We start from the raw sequence: 14,149 nt of genomic DNA, 5'->3' as shown, positions 1-14,149 counted from the left end.
TCAGTGCTTTCAGAGAGTGTCAGTGCTTTCAGAGTGTCAGTGCTTTCAGAGAGTGTCAGTGCTTTCAGAGTGTCAGTGCTTTCAGAGTGTCAGTGCTTTCAGTGTGTGTCAGTGCTTTCAGAGAGTGTCAGTGCTTTCAGAGAGTGTCAGTGCTTTCAGTGTGTCAGTGCTTTCAGAGTGTGTCAGTGCTTTCAGTGTGTCAGTGCTTTCAGAGAGTGTCAGTGCTTTCAGAGTGTGTCAGTGCTTTCAGTGTGTCAGTGCTTTAGCTACTGTGTGGAATGTACAAGAAGCGGAAATAATCCACAATAATCCAATTGTGGCTACACCGGGATTAGAACCACCAACCTTGCGTGTTCCAGTCATTTACCTTAACCACTACGCTACAGGCCACCCCAGTGTCAGTGCTTTCAGTGTGTGCCAGTGCTTTCAGTGTGTCAGTGCTTTCAGTGTGTGTCAGTGCTTTCAGAGTGTCAGTGCTTTCAGTGTGTGTCAGTGCTTTCAGAGAGTGTCAGTGCTTTCAGTGTGTCAGTGCTTTCAGAGTGTCAGTGCTTTCAGTGTGTCAGTGCTTTCAGAGTGTGTCAGTGCTTTCAATGTGTCAGTGCTTTCAGAGAGTGTCAGTGCTTTCAGTGTGTGTCAGTGCTTTCAGAGAGTGTCAGTGCTTTCAGAGAGTGTCAGTGCTTTCAGAGTGTCAGTGCTTTCAGTGTGTCAGTGCTTTCAGAGTGTGTCAGTGCTTTCAGTGTGTCAGTGCTTTCAGAGTGTCAGTGCTTTCAGTGTGTCAGTGCTTTAGCTACTGTGTGGAATGTACAAGAAGCGGAAATAATCCACAGAAAGATTTGTCACATTTACTTTTATTGTAAAGGTGATTTATTCCAAAATAGTAATGTTAGAGAGACAGAGAGAGAGAGAAAGTGCGAGAGGAGAGAGAGAGAGAGAAAAAGAGAGGGAGAGAGGAGAGAGAGAGAGCAAGAGAGAGAGAGAGAGAGAGAGAGAGAGAGAGAGAGAGAGAGAGAGAGAGAGAGAGAGAGAGAGAGAGAGAGAGGAAACGGACATCTACAAAACATCTACACAAGACTTTGGTAAGAATCCTGGGTGACATTCTTATCAAAATTCCACAGCCAAAGTAATACATTTCTCTAACGATGCCCCAAATAAAAAAGCTAAATAAACTGTAGAGCCTCTACTTGTATTAGAGGTGAATAAAAAGTCACACTGGATTCTTGTCCTAAAAACAGCATCTTGAGGTGTATAAAATGCTGGAATGGTTGGTTACCTGTGCTTTTAGTTCAGGAATATATTAAACTATTAAAGAAGTTACCACAGGATATAACAGTTCTATTTCTTAAACAATTCAATTGTTTTTTTTTGTTTTTTTTATTTAAGAATAGTATACCACAACAAGTTTACAGTAATCTTGCAAGGAATTCTATATGCAACAGATCTATACACATCAGGCGGGTTTCTTCCAAATCAGTAAAGTATTGATCCCACCCTCTTAACACAATGTGGAACACTCAATGTTTGGCTTGCTTGGAACTACCTAAAACACTATAAAAAGACCCTTGGCAGCACTTGGGCAGCTAGAAAGTCTCAATTGCCATCCTCTCCCATCAAACACAGGCTAGTGTGCTCTCTATTTGCTTGAGAAAACTGCAGCTTTGTGAGCTACAAACAGAAAAGAAAAGCCAGCATGCTTATGATACGAAACTTTTGTCTGTGTTAGAGAGACACTACAGAAAAGATCAGGGGCCTGTTCCCCAAACGTAATGTGGAGTTAGCTGGATAACTGCATCGAGGAAAACCCTGAATCTGGAACAAGGAGCGAAGGAAAAAGCTGTTCCGGGTTTTACTCGGGCTGACCCAGTAATCCTGCTTTGTGGAACAGGCCCGTTCTGTGTAAAATGGCTTGTGTGCATCTTCAGACGTTGGTCGGTGAGAGGAGGTTACACTGAAATACATGACTCAGGAGGCTCCGTGGCTAATTATCACAGCCCCGTCCACTACCCTTTACCCAATGCAATGAGAGAGTCCCTGGGAGGGAGGCCCCACCCCCTCCCTCACAGAAGTCAAGATGGAAGTCAAGCCACGGCCGTGAAACCAGGAATAAAACAAGACAGATTTTGCTCCTTGGCAGCCCTAAACCAAGTCCATAGGATCATCTTGTGACCCCCCCCCAAACCCACACCCCTCACACCCCCACACCACCCAACCCCCACCCCCGAGGGGCCCCTAGCACCCCCCACACCCCCGGCCCTCGAGGGGCCCCTAGCACGGGTGCACGTTGCAGGCGCGGATCTCTTTCCTGTCCTTGCAGCTGGCGAACTGCGAGCTCTTGAAGCGTTTCTTCACCGTCATGAAGCGCTCCTGGATCCCCCCGCCGCACGGCTTGGTGCAGTCCGTCCAGCCTGACCACGGCCGCATCTTGCACCCTGCGCCACCGCCGCCACCACGGGGTAAAGAGGCAATATGGCACTTTAGTAACATTACATAACATAGCAACATAACATCACACAACGCTACATAACAACGCTACATAACATAACACATAATGTTACATAACATAGCAACACAACATGACACATATTGTTACATAACATAGCAACATGACATCACACAACGCTACATAACATAGCAACATAACATCATACAACGCTACATAACATAGCGACATAACATCACACAACGCTACATAACATAGCAACATAACATCACACAACGCTACATAACATAGCAACATAACATCACACAACGCTACATAACATAGCAACATAAAATAATGCCAACTCTAAACAGCAATACCAAGATATTCAGGAACTGAACAGCAGATATTGTAACACTACATATAGGACACTACCTGAGGAATGGCACAGAACAACATAAGCTACCTGTAGACAGAGTTGTCTGCGAATGTGCTTTTTCCAAAGTAAAAAAAAAGGTGAGGGTTTGCGGGTTTTTGGCTGGTTTTAAGAACTCTGGTTGCTAGTTTGCATGGAAATGTAACAACCAGTTTTTCCACATTTATGGCTAGTGTACTATTGTTTAAGGACACAAACACTATGAGTGATTTGGTCGGCCAGTTACTGGAGGTCCAATAATTTCTCTGAAGCTGAGTGACAGCCAGCAACATGAGCAACTGGGCGACTGAGCCACGGCTTTTCGCGGGCATCGCCCGTCAACAACCAATCAGAATCTCTGGTTTCATATTTGTCCAACCGATTTGTCCAACTGTTTCTGTGCAACAGAGAAAGACATATCACTAACTAGAGAAAGCTAGTAATAAGTATCAGTCTCATTGCACTACCACAGGAACTTGAATAATAATTGATATCGTAAATGTTATATTGTGTATTGCCGTTCTTCAGTTCAACAGAAAATGTGTAGCTGCACAAGATCACAAAGAGGAAACAAAGGGAAGCTTTTGCCCCTAGTACGCCTGAACGACCCGTCAACTGAATTGCTCATAGGGCCTCATTTATCAATATTTTAGGAAATCCGTGAGCAAATGTATGTGTGATCAGAAACAAACTAACAGCTCTCGCCAGATTCATGAAAGACGTGTAGACACGTCTTTTTTTCGTATCCAGGTGTGTATGTTGATAAATACCAAGTAATCATAAATCAAAGGTGCGTGCACAAAATTTGTGATTAGCATAAATTGATGCCCCTAAAACACCATATGGATTTTCGGCTTTTTAAAGAGATAGTTGAAAAAAGAAAAAAGCTTCTCTGAAGTGGATATTGATGTTCTGTTCATGGAAGTACAACAAGCCAAAAGCATACGCTGATCAGCTAGAACATTAAAGCCACCTGCTTAAACCAGTTTTTTCACAATTAAAAATGCTTTAAACTGTATGAACTGTATGAACACTTAATAGTGCATGTTTTGGTTAAATATCTTGGTACACAGGTGTTCATGATCACGTCTATGTTAACACGTATGCCAGGACCTACAGAATTTTTCATATTTAAAAAAAATAAAGACCTGCCATAGCACAGCACAATGCAAATATGAATGCATTTTCACATGCTTATATTGTTGGGTGAGAAAATGCATTTGTTAAGTATTAATTCTGTTTTAGAGTTTTAGATGATGACAGGGGAGGGCAGTGTTGTGTCAGTAATAAGGACTTGGTATGACCTCTCAGGGGGAATCCGCAAAAGGTTGCTCATACTTATGTGCCTCTTATACTGCTGCTATCACCAAAACAAAATAAAGTACAAATCACAAAGTGCCCTCAGTGGGCCTGTTGCTGCACCTACACTATCAGGACAGGAACAGCACAGTGCACTGGGTCTGGGTGAGGCATGTTTCATTTGCGTTATCCACCTAAATGTCAGTACAAAAATGACAAATAGAGCTCAATATATGCAAATGGAGCTCAATACAGGGTGTGTTCAGATGAGGTAGGACATGACCCTTCACAATAAGCAGGAGAGTTGTTTGGACTTGTATCCTGTAAGTACTATGGCAGGGTTAGAGTTACTTTATTTGACTATGGAAAACATTAGATTTATCTTCCTGGTGTAGTACCACACATTATCAAACAGCAACAGCAACAGCAGCTGTAGCCACAACAACAACAACAACAACAACAAACATTTCATGAGTGACATATGTATGTACATCACTGTATCATGAGCAGAGCACAACACATCACACATGGTAATGCGTTCAGAAGCCAGTCAATGTGTCCGTGACCATGGCTGCTGCCATAGAGGAACATTCTGCTAAGGCCTGGCGTACGATACCGGGCGTTTTACATCTTAACATCACAGGATACCTCACATTTACTGACTGTGAATCTCCTCCTGCCGTCTAAACTGTGCATGCACCACAAGGTGAGGCAACGCGAGGTCGCACAATACAAGGCAACTGCCGACAGTTTCTGTCAGTGCCTTTATATGCATAGAAAAACACATTAAATAGAAGAAGTGCAGAATTTCGGCACATGAATGGTTAGGTCGCCGAGGTCAACGCGGACTCAGATAATAGATGATGTTCATGTCTGCTTCCATCTGAGGCCTTGGAAACGATAACATTCAATTTCATATATCATGTCCTGTTAACGAGAATTAAGCTGGAATTATGCCGTGGAGAACTGAGTCCTTTGTCATTTTAGGTTAGAACATGGAAAATGGATGCACAAATGACCCTGACTGTCAGAGGGGGAAATCACGTGAATGGTGGGGGTGTGCTGTTGCCACGTGCGGCTGTTGCCATGTGTGGCACTTTGTTGTACGTTTCTCTGGATAAGAGCGTCTGCCAAATGCCAATAATGTAATGTAATGTAATGTAATGTGTGGGGTTCCTAGGTTGGGTCAATTTTAGTAAGGACTCATCGTGTACCAGCGTGTGTCTGTCACTCAAATCTCCTTACCTTTTTCCCCTCTAAACAAAATCATTTTCATACAGCGGCACACATCCTCATTTGACTTATGTATACTGTGTCCAAAATTCTGAGATCGCCAGTGAAAATCCTTCTAGTTTACATTATTTTCTAATGTAATACAAACTTTTAAATTACAAATGATATTATCAGCATAACAAATTGAGTGAAAAGTTGAATCTTTGAAAATTGTACATTTCAGAATTTCTTAGTATTTCTTATGTCTCCCTTTTGGTTTAATGGCAGCATGCAGGCTGGAATGCTGTTATCCCAGCATTATTTGATAATGTTCCAAAGGGCAACTTGTGATGTTACTGAATGCTTGGCTTTTGTCAGTTTTCAAGTGTCCCTGTAAACATTCAGTGTGGTTGAGGTCAGGTGATTGTCAGTGGGGTTGAGGTCAGGAGATTGTCAGTGGGGTTGAGGTCAGGTGATTGTCAGTGGGGTTGAGGTCAGGAGATTGTCAGTGTGGTTGAGGTCAGGTGATTGTCAGTGTGGTTGAGGTCAGGAGATTGTCAGTGGGGTTGAGGTCAGGAGATTGTCAGTGGGGTTGAGGTCAGGTGATTGTGAATTGTGCAGCACTCCTTGATCTTCTTTGGTCTTTGAGTATTTCTCGCAAAGCTTTGAAGTAACTTTCATTTGTTTTCCATGTTTCAAAATCCTGAAACTTCCTGTTTATTTTCATCATTACATGAAACCCCCCCACATATTTTCGATGTGGTCTCAGACTTCTGGGCCCCGCTGTCTGTCATATCACTGCCCACTGAAGCTGCCCAGTCATGCCTGGACCTCAGACACGCCTGGACCTCAGAGTCCGCTGTTTTCATGACCGTCTGTGTGAGAGAGGCGGGCCACACTGTCACACAAAAAGGGAGCTTCCAGCCGGCTGGCGGTGTCCAAGCAAGCTGCTGATGGGAGACGTGATTGGTCGGTTTTTCTGCAAGGGTTAGGACTGGTTGTCTAGATGCACCAGGAGTGAACATTGAGTGTTCATTTACATATAGCTGTGAGGGACAAAGTGAAGTGCACACAACCAGAGCAAAATGTACTCTATCAGAGTAAAATGTACTCTATCAGAGGAAAGTGAACTATATCAGAGGGAAGTGAACTATATCAGGGCAAAATGTACTCTATCAGAGGAAAGTGAACTATATCAGAGGGAAGTGAACTATATCAGAGGAAAGTGTACTCTATCAGAGCAAAATGTACTGTATAAGAGTAAAGTGTACTCTATCAGAGTAAAGTGTACTCTATCAGAGGGAAGTTAACTATATCAGAGGAAAGTGAACTATATCAGACAAACATGTACATGTACAATGTCATAGTAAATTGTGCTCTATCAGAGTAAGTTGCACTCTGTCAGAGTTGATTTACCTGTGGACATGTATATGATGAGGAGCACCACGCACCTTCCAAAACCGAGGTTAACCAGGGACACCTAATCTAATATAGATTCTGAGAAATGACAGTCATTCCTGATTAGTAACTGTGTGTGGTGTTTAGGGCTCTGCACCACCTCAGGCTAAAACCATCACCCTTTTTCACCCAGCGACTGGTTTTCTGACTAAATGACCCTCTCCTCACCGTGCTCTCACACTTCACTACTCACAGTGTGTAGTTTGCTCTTAGCTCTGTCTGTACGAACGTGAGCACCACCCTACATCATTATCACTGCTCTGAGGTCACGGAGATACGCGCACATCCTTAAATTATCTCATTAGTCATTAGGTTCCTCGGAGTTGGCAAGTTGCACGATGATGATGTTAAAACAGCACCTTCAAAAGATTTGGGATCGAGAACACTTTGCTGGAAAAATACAATTGATGTTTTATGACAACTTGCAGAATGCATTATCAATTTTATGTAGTTGAACTACAATATCATTCCTCAAAAATATGCATCGTTAGTCAAATGTTAATAAGCGCATTCAGGGTGTGGTAAGGATCTGAAGTTTAGCACAATCCAACACAATTTTAGAGAATACACTGCTTGGATGGCTCAAGAATGTAACATAGCAACAAGTACTCTTGGAATGTTTTAGAAGTTGGGAAACCCTCCTTCTTTAAGCTTGTTTCCAAACATTTATAAATGACTAAATGGCAAATATTAGTATCATATTTCACAACATAATGTAGCTATTCATGTTTTATTACATATTTACAACGATGCCCTATTCAGAAATGGTTATGACTTTTTAAAGTGGTGCCAATCACGCAATATTGACAGCATTAGATTTTCATAAAATCACACGAAAGTTAAGAGAGATTCAGCAGTTTGACATGAGAAGGGTACAGGGTGGTATGGTAAACAGCTTTTTCCAAAAAATGTTAAAATGTACACTACCAGTCAAAAGTTTTAGAACACTCCAATTTTTCCAGTTTTTTATTGAAATTCAAGCCATTCAAGTCCAATGAATAGCTTGCAATGGTAAGTAGTGAACTGCTAGAGGTTAAAAAAAAGGTAAAAATAATATACATTTCAGAATTATACAAAAAGGCCTTTTTCAGGGAACAAGAAATGGGTTAACAACTTAAAGCTGTTCTGCAGCAATGGAGGTTGATCAAGCCTTGAAAGTTGGTGCTACCAATTCCTACAGGTGTTCCAACTTTTCTTGATTACTTACAACCCCTTCTGTCTGCATAAAAGTAGTGTTGGAACACACTATGGTACCATGCCCTTGTGAGCATCATTTGAACAGTATTGTACTGCAGAAAGTAGTGTGTTACCATAAAAAAGAAAAAGGCAATTAATGGAAGAGAGACAGACCATCATGACACTTAAAAATGTAGGGCTTTCCTACAGAGAAATTGCAAGTGAGTACAGTTTCCTTCACCATCAAAAGGCACTTTGGGAGCAACAGGGAGAAACTCTGACAGTTGGCAGACCCAAACCACAACAGAATCAGAAGACAAGTTTCTGAGAGACAACAGCTTGCGTGATAGGCGGCTCACAGGACAACAGCTTCAAGCACAGCTTAATAGTGGTCGTAGTAAGCAAGTCTCAGTTTCAACTGTGAAGAGAAGACTTTGACTTGCAGGTTTGAACGGTCGAGTTGCAGCAAGAAAGCCATTGCTAAGACGTCAGAATAAGAATAAGAGGCTTGCCTGGGCCATGAAACACCGCCAATGGACTACTGAAGACTGGAAGAAGGTGTTATGGACTGATGAATCAAAGTTTGAAATGTTTGGTTCATCACGCAGGATTTTTGTACGCCATCAAGTAGGTGAAAGGATGGTTCCTCAGTGTGTGACATCAACTGTCAAACATGGAGGAGGAAGCGTGATGGTCTGGGGCTGTTTTTCTGGATCCAGGGTCGGAGACTTGTACAGAGTGAGAGGCACCCTGAACCAAAACGGCTACCACAGCATTCTGCAGCGCCATGCAGTACCCTCTGGTATGCGCCTAGTTGGTCAGGGGTTCATCCTACAGCAAGATAATGACCCAAAACATACGTCCAAGCTATGCCAGAACTACCTCAGGAAAAAAGAACAAGATCGAAAGCTTGAAAACATGGACCAGCACAGTCTCCAGACTTAAACCTCATCAAGCTGGTTTGGGATGAACTGGACAGAAGAGTGAAAGCAAAGCAACCTACAAGTGCCACACATTTATGGGAACTTCTGCAACAGAGTTGGGAAGAACTTTCTGCAGAATATTTGATTTCCATTGCAGAAAGAATGCCACGAGTGTGTTCAGCTGTTATATCTGCCAAAGGTGGCTACTTTGATGAGTCAAAAGTTTAGAATACATTTTGGTTTATAAATTGATTCCATGATTTAATTTTTATCCTCAATTTTTTATTTGTTCTATGCTTTCATTTCAGAGTACAATGAGACATTAAACTGCATAATTTTCAATAAAAAACTGGAAAAATTGGGGTGTTCTAAAACTTGACCGGTAGTGTATATATAGCATAATTAATTCTTAAATGCTCTGGAATCGAGCGTTAGTGATAGTGATGTACAGAGTGATGTACAGAGTGATGTACAGAGTGATGTACAGATAGTGATGTACAGAGTGATGTACAGAGTGATGTACAGATAGTGATGTACAGAGTGATGTACAGAGTGATGTACAGAGTGATGTACAGAGTGATGTACAGATAGTGATGTACAGAGTGATGTACAGAGTGATGTACAGATAGTGATGTACAGAGTGATGTACAGATAGTGATGGTGCCACTGCTGCCTGTGGAGAGAGAATGGCTGACCTGGGTGCTCCTGGGCGGTGTCATCGCGGCTCTGTTTGCTCCGCCTCTTCTCACGGTCCTCCCGCCGTTTCTTGCGCTCATCGCTGCCGCCGGCTCCCCGGTTGCACTTGCGGATCTTGCACTTCTTCCTCTGCACCGTCTCGGGGCAGGAGTTCCCCCCGAACTGCGGCTCCAGCTTCACCATGCGTGTGCGGATCACGTGCCCCTTCCCGCACGACTTATTGCACTCCGACCACTCGGACCACTCGGACACCATGCAGTCCGTGGCTGGGGAAACAGGCAGAGATTCACGCTAAGCACCGCTACCCTTTATCAGATCACAACACTCGGACACAACGCAGTCCGTGGCTGGGGAAACAGGCAGAGATTCACGCTAAGCACCGCTACCCTTTATCAGATCACAACACTCGGACACAACGCAGTCCGTGGCTGGGGAAACAGGCAGAGATTCACGCTAAGCACCGCTACCCTTTATCAGATCACAACACTCGGACACCATGCAGTCCGTGGCTGGGGAAACAGGCAGAGATTCACGCTAAGCACCGCTACCCTTTATCAGATCACAACACTCGGACACAACGCAGTCCGTGGCTGGGGAAACAGGCAGAGATTCACGCTAAGCTACCCTTTATCAGATCAGAAACACTTGTGGGGAGGCAGGCGTGGATGTATCAGTGACAAACAAGAACTACAGAAGCTGCACAGCAAGAGGCCTTCAAACTCATTGGACATTGCATCATCCCACAGCATAACAATGATCCCAAACACACCAGTGCTCTTTTTCTTTTTAACAATGTTCCAAAACATTTGCTTCGCTTTGTTGGACCTATGACTCTTTTTTTCCCTTTTTTCAGCCTCATAATGTCTTTCTTGACTCCAAAGGCAATCAAAAGCCTACAATCAAGACTACATATTGAATGCCTTCTTATACCTACACTAGGGAAGTGATTGAATACATCCGACTGTTCAAAATCAGCTGAGAAGTCAACTGTCCAATTACTTTTGTTCCCCTAAAATGGGGGCAATGCATAATTTCACAAGCATCACCTGATATGGATGTAAATTCCCTCAAATTAAAGGGGACAGTTTTTTTAACCTCACTTTCATTTCAAATCCAATGCGCTGAGCTACAGAGCCAAAAGAACAGAAATTGTATGTGGTATTGTATCGAACAGAAACTGTCCAAATACATACAGACTGCACTGTATATGATTTTGTGAAACACTGATGATCCAGGCCCCAGGCGCCCTTTGTAATAGCATATTTATTCTCATAAATGTTGTATTAAAAAGCAAAGATTCATTATGACATGATTATTAATACTTTATTAAGCATTTACAACTGTAATCTAACAAAAGCTGAGTTTCAGTGATATACCTGGCCCTTTTTGCTTTACATGTTGGACTAAAAAGCAAAGATTCTGATAACCATACATGGGGAATGTCCCAGTACAACACGTTACAGACGTGACTGCGTGTTGTGTGTCCCTGTATAACACGTTGCAGGCGTGACTGTGCGTTGTGTGTCCCTGTATAACACGTTACAGGCGTGACTGTGCGTTGTGTGTCCCTGTATAACACGTTACATGCGTGACTGCATGGTGTGTGTCCCTGTGTAACACGTTACAGGCATGACTGCATGGTGTGTGTCCCTGTATAACACGTTACAGGCATGACTGCATGGTGTGTGTCCCTGTGTAACACGCTGCAGGCGTGACTGTGTGTCCCTGTGTAACACGCTGCAGGCTAGGGGAACACTTTGCATGGGGAATGGCTGCAGGACTCACGGCACTCTGGCAGCATGCATTTCTCCAGCTGTTCCAGGTCCTCGGTGCACTCGCCCAGCTCCACGGGGGACTTGAGCATGCGCTGCCGGGTACGGGTGCCCTTCCCACACGTCACGCTGCAGTCGCTCCAGTCCGACCAGGGCGACAGCATGCAGGGGATGGTGTCTGCACAGGGAGAGACACTCAGTAATGCGCCAGTGAGGGTGTGGGGCTTCAGGCCAACTGGCTGAGGGGATTGTGGGTATTGGAGGCTGAGGGGATTGCGGGTATTGGAAGCTGAGGGGATGGTGGGTATTGGAGGCAGAGGGCATTGTGGGTATTGTAGGCTGAGGGGATTGTGGGTATTGGAGGCTGAGGGGATTGTGGGTATTGGAGGCAGAGGGCATTGTGGGCATTGGAGGCTGAGGGGATTGTGGGTATTGGAGGCTGAGGGGATTGTGGGTATTGGAGGCAGAGGGGATTGTGGGTATTGGAGGCAGAGGGGATTGTGGGTATTGGAGGCAGAGGGGATTGTGGGTATTGGAGGCAGAGGGGATTGTGGGTATTGGAGGCAGAGGGGATTGTGGGTACTCACGGCACTCGGGCATCATGCACTTCTCCACCTCGGCCACCTCCATGCTGCACAGGGAGCCGTCTGACGGGGGCATCTTCACCAGGCGCTGCCGCCGCTTCATGCCGAGCCCACAGGTGGCGCTGCAGACGTCCCAATCTCCCCACTCTGTCACCAAGCAGCTGCTGGGAGCTACCGGCACCAAGGGTCAGGTCAGAGCTTATTAACGGCTTTAAACTGAATGCAGAGAGTTATCATGTATCATTTTGTGGAAATATATACTGCTGGCAGTGGCATCTCATCGCCTACATCTATCATGTTATGAGGGAAAGAAAAAGGTCACTTAATTTACTCAAAGCACAGATCATGTTAGTTAGAGAGGGGTAGAGTGGCACTAAGAGCACAGCTCACTTCAGTTAGAGAGGGGTAGAGTGGCACTAAGAGCACAGCTCACTTTAGTTAGAGAGGGGTAGAGTGGCACTAAGAGCACAGCTCACTTTAGTTAGAGAGAGGTAGAGTGGCACTGAGAGCACAGCTCACTTTAGTTAGAGAGGGGTAGAGTGGCACTAAGAGCACAGCTCACTTTAGTTAGAGAGGGGTAGAGTGGCACTAAGAGCACAGCTCACTTTAGTTAGAGAGGAGTAGAGTGGCACTAAGAGCACAGCTCACTTTAGTTAGAGAGGGGTAGAGTGGCACTAAGAGCACAGCTCACTTTAGTTAGAGAGGAGTAGAGTGGCACTAAGAGCACAGCTCACTTTAGTTAGAGAGGGGTAGAGTGGCACTAAGAGCACAGCTCACTTTAGTTAGAGAGGGGTAGAGTGGCACTAAGAGCACAGCTCACTTTAGTTAGAGAGGGGTAGAGTGGCACTAAGAGCACAGCTCACTTTAGTTAGAGAGGGGTAGAGTGGCACTAAGAGCACAGCTCACTTTAGTTAGAGGGGTAGAGTGGCACTAAGAGCACAGCTCACTTTAGTTAGAGGGGTAGAGTGCCACTAAGAGCACAGCTCACTTTAGTTAAGAGAAGGGTAGAGTGGCACTAAGAGCACAGCTCACTTTAGTTAGAGAGGGGCAGAGTGGCACTAAGAGCACAGCTCACTTTAGTTAGAGGGGTAGAGTGGCACTAAGAGCACAGCTCACTTTAGTTAAGAGAAGGGTAGAGTGGCACTCACAGCAGTCCTCGTTGACGACGCACTTGTCCGTCTCCTCGGTGGGCAGGGTGCAGATGGAGCCGTCCTCCGGGAACTGTTTGACGTACCTCTCCCGGGAACGCACCCCCATCCCACAGGACATGCTGCAGGACGACCAGCTGATCCACTCCGACATCATGCAGGTGGACCCGTCTGTGGAGGGGGCGGGGTATGTTTACGATCCCAAAGTTTCTCACAGCTCTGCTCTCTCTTATCACGCCCTGCTACAGCTTCGGAAGGGAGCTGTCACTCACTGCAATTGCTATGCCAATTGTCATGCAAAACTCATTTGATACTCATTTGAAACTCAAGAAACACTTTGTTTCAGCCAAACACATAATGTTATATAATTCGTGCATGAAAATGTTTTTTGCAACTCGCAGATTATTTTTTGTCTGCCAATGATGCTTTGCTTCAGTTGATTCAGTGTCTCTGTTCCTCCTTTGTGTCAGAGCTCATCAAAGCTTTGTTCCACATCCCTGCAGACAAGGTCCTCAGCTAAATAAACACATGACGTGGCACAAATGATCACACTTGGTGCCTATGTTGTTTTATATATACATATATATATATATATATATCCCCTTCACATCCACTGTTCCTGTTCTACAATGTTCCCCTCTCTAGCCAGCAGAGGGCAGGGTGACATGAGCTTCATTGAAACCTCAGCTGGGGAGGCATACCAGATAATCATGCAAATTCACCACAGAATTGCATATGCAAATAAAGTGTAAATATTTTGGAGTACTTGGCAGTTTTTTTTTTCCAAAATGTTTCAAAACACATGCCTAATTCTGTTTTAAGGGTGGTAAGAGTTAATGACAAGAGTGTCTGTTAGAGAACTGCCTGTTTGTATGCTTGAATGCACACCCATGTGCAATTTCTGTCTGATACTACCAGTGCTTCCAGATCTCAAAATGCTTCACACTGCTCTGGTTCACACGCAAATCAAAGCCTGAAACACTAAAGCCAGTCTCCATCAAACAGCCGACTTCAGCCAAGACGAGACAGATGATTTTACAACGTCTTTTG

The 14,149-nt window shown here is 44.4% G+C and overlaps 1 protein-coding gene across 1 annotated transcript in view; it reads right to left on the bottom strand.

The window, feature by feature from the left end:
* Nucleotides 1–2,232: 2,232 nt before the first annotated feature.
* LOC133111640 (spondin-1-like) overlaps nucleotides 2,233–14,149 on the bottom strand; it is a 139,872-nt gene continuing 127,955 nt past the window's right edge. Inside the window, exons 12-16 of the mRNA XM_061222153.1 lie at nucleotides 13,100–13,270; nucleotides 11,955–12,122; nucleotides 11,381–11,545; nucleotides 9,595–9,861; nucleotides 2,233–2,426 (exon numbers count right to left, since the gene is read on the bottom strand). Coding sequence (XP_061078137.1) covers nucleotides 2,263–2,426; nucleotides 9,595–9,861; nucleotides 11,381–11,545; nucleotides 11,955–12,122; nucleotides 13,100–13,270 — 935 coding nt within the window. The 3' untranslated portion in view covers nucleotides 2,233–2,262. The remainder of the gene's footprint in view (nucleotides 2,427–9,594; nucleotides 9,862–11,380; nucleotides 11,546–11,954; nucleotides 12,123–13,099; nucleotides 13,271–14,149) is intronic.

This window comes from Conger conger, chromosome 15, assembly GCF_963514075.1.
Source record: "Conger conger chromosome 15, fConCon1.1, whole genome shotgun sequence".
NCBI lineage: Eukaryota > Metazoa > Chordata > Actinopteri > Anguilliformes > Congridae > Conger > Conger conger.
The sequence above is the reverse complement of the archived record's forward strand: the minus strand, read 5'-3'. Positions and strand labels throughout refer to the sequence as shown.